Source organism: Vairimorpha ceranae, assembly GCF_000988165.1.
Source record: "Vairimorpha ceranae strain PA08 1199 chromosome Unknown NODE_147, whole genome shotgun sequence".
Taxonomy (NCBI): Eukaryota; Fungi; Microsporidia; family Nosematidae; genus Vairimorpha; species Vairimorpha ceranae.
Genome location: NW_020169442.1, coordinates 2,297 through 5,775, shown reverse-complemented (window position 1 = coordinate 5,775; position 3,479 = coordinate 2,297). Strand labels below are relative to the sequence as shown.

General features: G+C 27.3%; 4 protein-coding genes across 4 annotated transcripts; 3 read left to right on the top strand and 1 right to left on the bottom strand.

The window, feature by feature from the left end:
- Nucleotides 1-1,266: 1,266 nt before the first annotated feature.
- AAJ76_1470004509 (reverse transcriptase) lies at nt 1,267-1,560 on the top strand (the record flags this gene model as incomplete). Its single annotated transcript, XM_024476704.1, has 1 exon — nt 1,267-1,560. The coding sequence occupies one exon, from the start codon at nt 1,267-1,269 to the stop codon at nt 1,558-1,560; it is 294 nt and encodes a 97-aa protein (XP_024329739.1).
- Nucleotides 1,561-1,644: 84 nt separating this feature from the next.
- On the top strand, nt 1,645-1,794 carry AAJ76_1470004131 (reverse transcriptase; the record flags this gene model as incomplete). Its single annotated transcript, XM_024476703.1, has 1 exon — nt 1,645-1,794. The coding sequence occupies one exon, from the start codon at nt 1,645-1,647 to the stop codon at nt 1,792-1,794; it is 150 nt and encodes a 49-aa protein (XP_024329738.1).
- A 357-nt stretch (nt 1,795-2,151) lies between these two features.
- Nucleotides 2,152-2,334, bottom strand: AAJ76_1470003442 (hypothetical protein; the record flags this gene model as incomplete). Its single annotated transcript, XM_024474068.1, has 1 exon — nt 2,152-2,334. The coding sequence occupies one exon, from the start codon at nt 2,332-2,334 to the stop codon at nt 2,152-2,154; it is 183 nt and encodes a 60-aa protein (XP_024329737.1).
- Nucleotides 2,335-2,825: 491 nt separating this feature from the next.
- Nucleotides 2,826-3,113, top strand: AAJ76_1470002950 (hypothetical protein; the record flags this gene model as incomplete). The annotated part of the gene is made up of 1 exon (XM_024474067.1): nt 2,826-3,113. One exon carries the CDS (start codon nt 2,826-2,828, stop codon nt 3,111-3,113), a length of 288 nt encoding a protein of 95 aa, XP_024329736.1.
- Nucleotides 3,114-3,479: the final 366 nt, after the last annotated feature.

The window sequence follows — 3,479 nt, the reverse complement described above, 5'->3', positions numbered from 1 at the left end:
CATTTTATAGCTGATTTTTAAAGACGAAGTAGCCGGTATAGCTTTAAAAATAATTTTTTACCCCTTATTTTATGTATAAAAAGTTTAGATAATAAAGAACCAAATAATTTGTATGTTTTACATAAAAGTGTTAATACACTCCTATTTAAGAAACTAAATTTATTGTGTGTCCAAAAAGAAGCTCTTATGAAGACGTTATAACCCCCCTAAAAATTTAAAACTGCAAAATAATAAGTTTAAACTACTAAGTTTGAGTTAAATAATTATTGTATTGAGTTCTGTTTGCCATCAAAAGCAAAATAAAAGTTAACAAATTTATTATTTCATGTAAACCTTTCAAAACTAACCAGTCCAGTATTTTTACTCAATAATACTATTTCTCGATGTATACATGGTTTTATAAAATAAAAAAGGTTGGTTTGGAGATTTTAAGATACTTAAAATAACTAATATTTATATTAAATTAAATATTCTGTAAGTCTTTTAGAACCATCGCTGCAACGCAGTTGTATTTGATAAAAGCAATTTCCTGTTGTTTATGGTGCTTTAATTGCTATAAGTAACTTTGGACCGTTGGTTTGAGATACATATAAGAATTAAAAATTTATTAAATTTCTTGTAAGTCTTTTAAAACCAGCGCCCAACGTTAATTATTACAAAAAACTATTAAATCATTTTTTCTTTGCTTTTATAAAAAAAAGAACATTTGAACGGTAGTTTTAAGATACATATATATAAGGATTAAGAATTTATATTAATTTAATTTTCTATAAGTCTTTCAAAACCATCGTTCGACGTAATTAAATATGTAAATACTATAAAACTTATGCTTTTACTTGCTTTTACTATTTATAATAAATTAAATGAGTCAAAGATTAGCTCTTTTAACACGAGTAGCAATACTCAAAGTAGAAGAAGAGCTCAAATCTCATCTATTTACTATAAATGAGTACCTCGGGTTTAGGTATAAGTAAATCATGGTAGGATAGATAAATTATAAGATGTTAGCAGAAGCCTAAAGAGCGTTGTTTTACAACGAAATACAAACAATAACTAACCATAAAAAGCTGTTTAAAGCCAAAGATAATGAGCCTGTTAACATTAGGGATTCCTCTAGCTGGCTGGAAAAGTAAATAACCAGGCTAGATCTATAGCAATTTATTGTTTCTTACAGAATAGAAATATATTCTGTGGACAGGAGGGATAGTGCTTCACTGTGGTTCCCATTGGAAGACTGTGGATCATTTAGCTGCCAAGTGTGATCGAATGTTGGGTTTTGATTATATGAAAAGATACAGCGAAGTAGTTAGATGTATTCACCTTTTTCTATGTATTAAATATGGTTTTAAGGAGACAAAGAAGATACGTGGACATTCAGTTACGGAGATCATTGAAAATGAAAAAACTGAAATAAAAGTGGACACAAGAATATCTACAAATATCAAGTTAAGTTATAATAAGTCCGATATTCTTGTATTTGGCAAGAAGAAGGAAGAAATTATAATAGTAGAAGTTGGTATTACCGGTGTCACCAATCAGGACCGACTGAACATAGTCTAGAATGAAAAGCTAAGGAAATATGATCTTCCTGCAAATGAATTGGGACTAATACATAAGTCTCGAGCAAGAAAGGTCCCTTATGCAATGACATGGGATTGTGTGGTAACCAAATATCACAAGAAGTACACTGGGCAGCTGGAAATCCAGCCCTTCCCTGAAGTATACATGAAGTCTATTGTACTGAAGAAGACCTTAAATTTTGTTTGTTTGAAACAAAGACAAGGATTTTATTAGGAAGACGCTGAAAAGAAAGAAGTGACTAGAGCTGTGGGTGCAGCAGCTGAAAATGAAAATTCTAGAAAAGAGGAGATTGTGAAAGAAGAAGCCAAAAAGAACCCAATCGAACTAGTAAGTACAAGCAATACCATAGTAAATATGGACTGTGAAGTGCTAAAATCACGAACCAATCTGCAACTCTATGCACTGAAGAAACATGAAGAAGATGAAAGTTATAGAACGTTAAATAAACTAGTTTATTTATTTCTACACATCAAAATAAGGAAAAAGAAATATTATTTTCTAATAAGTTATTTGACTTAAAGTATCTTTAGGGGTATAATACCGCAAGCAAGAATGTTAAAAAAAATTAATTTAAATGGTCTTTGGTTCTAAAATTCTAACAATTATAAGAAAAATGGCTACATAATCACTTTTTACTACAAATAAACCATTTGCACTTGTTTTGAAAACAAACGTAACATTTAAACAAATTGTATCGTACATTTTAGTATATTTTAAAAAAAAAACATTTAAATTTTTTTTGATTCTCTGCATTGTATACTGTCCATTACAGAGAAACAAAAAAAAAGCTAAATGAATCTGAAACCCCTTACCTCTGTTTATTATATATAATATAATCGGTTTTAAAATCTTTATTTTAAATCTAATTAAATTAGATAAAAAAAATGCTTTTAGAAAAACATAATTAATAAAATATAATTCTTACTTTAGAACATTTTTCTTCAGAGCTCAATTTTTACAAAGTTATTTCTAAAACAAACATCGTTCCAACTAAAGTTCTAATTATTATTAAATTAATTTTACGTTTCTGTTATAATTTTTTAACAGTAAAATATTTCAGTTAGAATTTTCTCTTTATCATTATAAATTCCTAAAAAAATTAATTTATATTTTTTGTGATAATTAACCTTTTTGATCATATTGAGGTGAGACATTTAAAAGTCATTCTATCAAAAAATAATCTAATGCTGATTGATATTGTAATTGTAAATTCTGATAAATTTATTAAATATTTCTCCCGTTAAATGCTATTTTTGTTTCAAATAATTTTTTGTTCAAAACAAATATTAGATCATAATGTACCATTAGATCTAAGAATAAATATATCAAGTACCTCAAGAGCATCAAAAAATAAAGGATTATGTGGGAATGTAGATATACAACAAAAGAGTCAAGAACCGATTAAAACAGTAGATAAATATTTAGATGTAAATCAACCTGATTCTAATTTATTAACGAATTTTACAGGTAAAGATTTAAACAGTAGATGTAAAAACGTTGATTATGATTTATGTAATTTTTCGTTTCAATAACTTAAGAGAACAATTTGGTGCCACTCAGTTGCACAAGAAGTACATTTATTACTAATGTATCTAAGAAGCAATATTGTACACCAAAACAATCGATAAGTGACGAAATATGTCTCAAAACCTCAAACAGTAGTGGAAATGATACAGCAGAACATTCTAAAATTAATACATCTTGGAGTAATAATAAGAATTTATTATTACATAAAAATCAAAATGATTTAATACAAAAGCAATGTGTTTGCTCAGAAAAAAACACTCTTTTGCAAAAGAATATTATGTTTTGATTTTATTAAAAAATCAAAATTATTACTTAAAGACTAATGGTGTTTAAACGATTGCAGCACCATTTAGTAACTATAGTATGAGTAT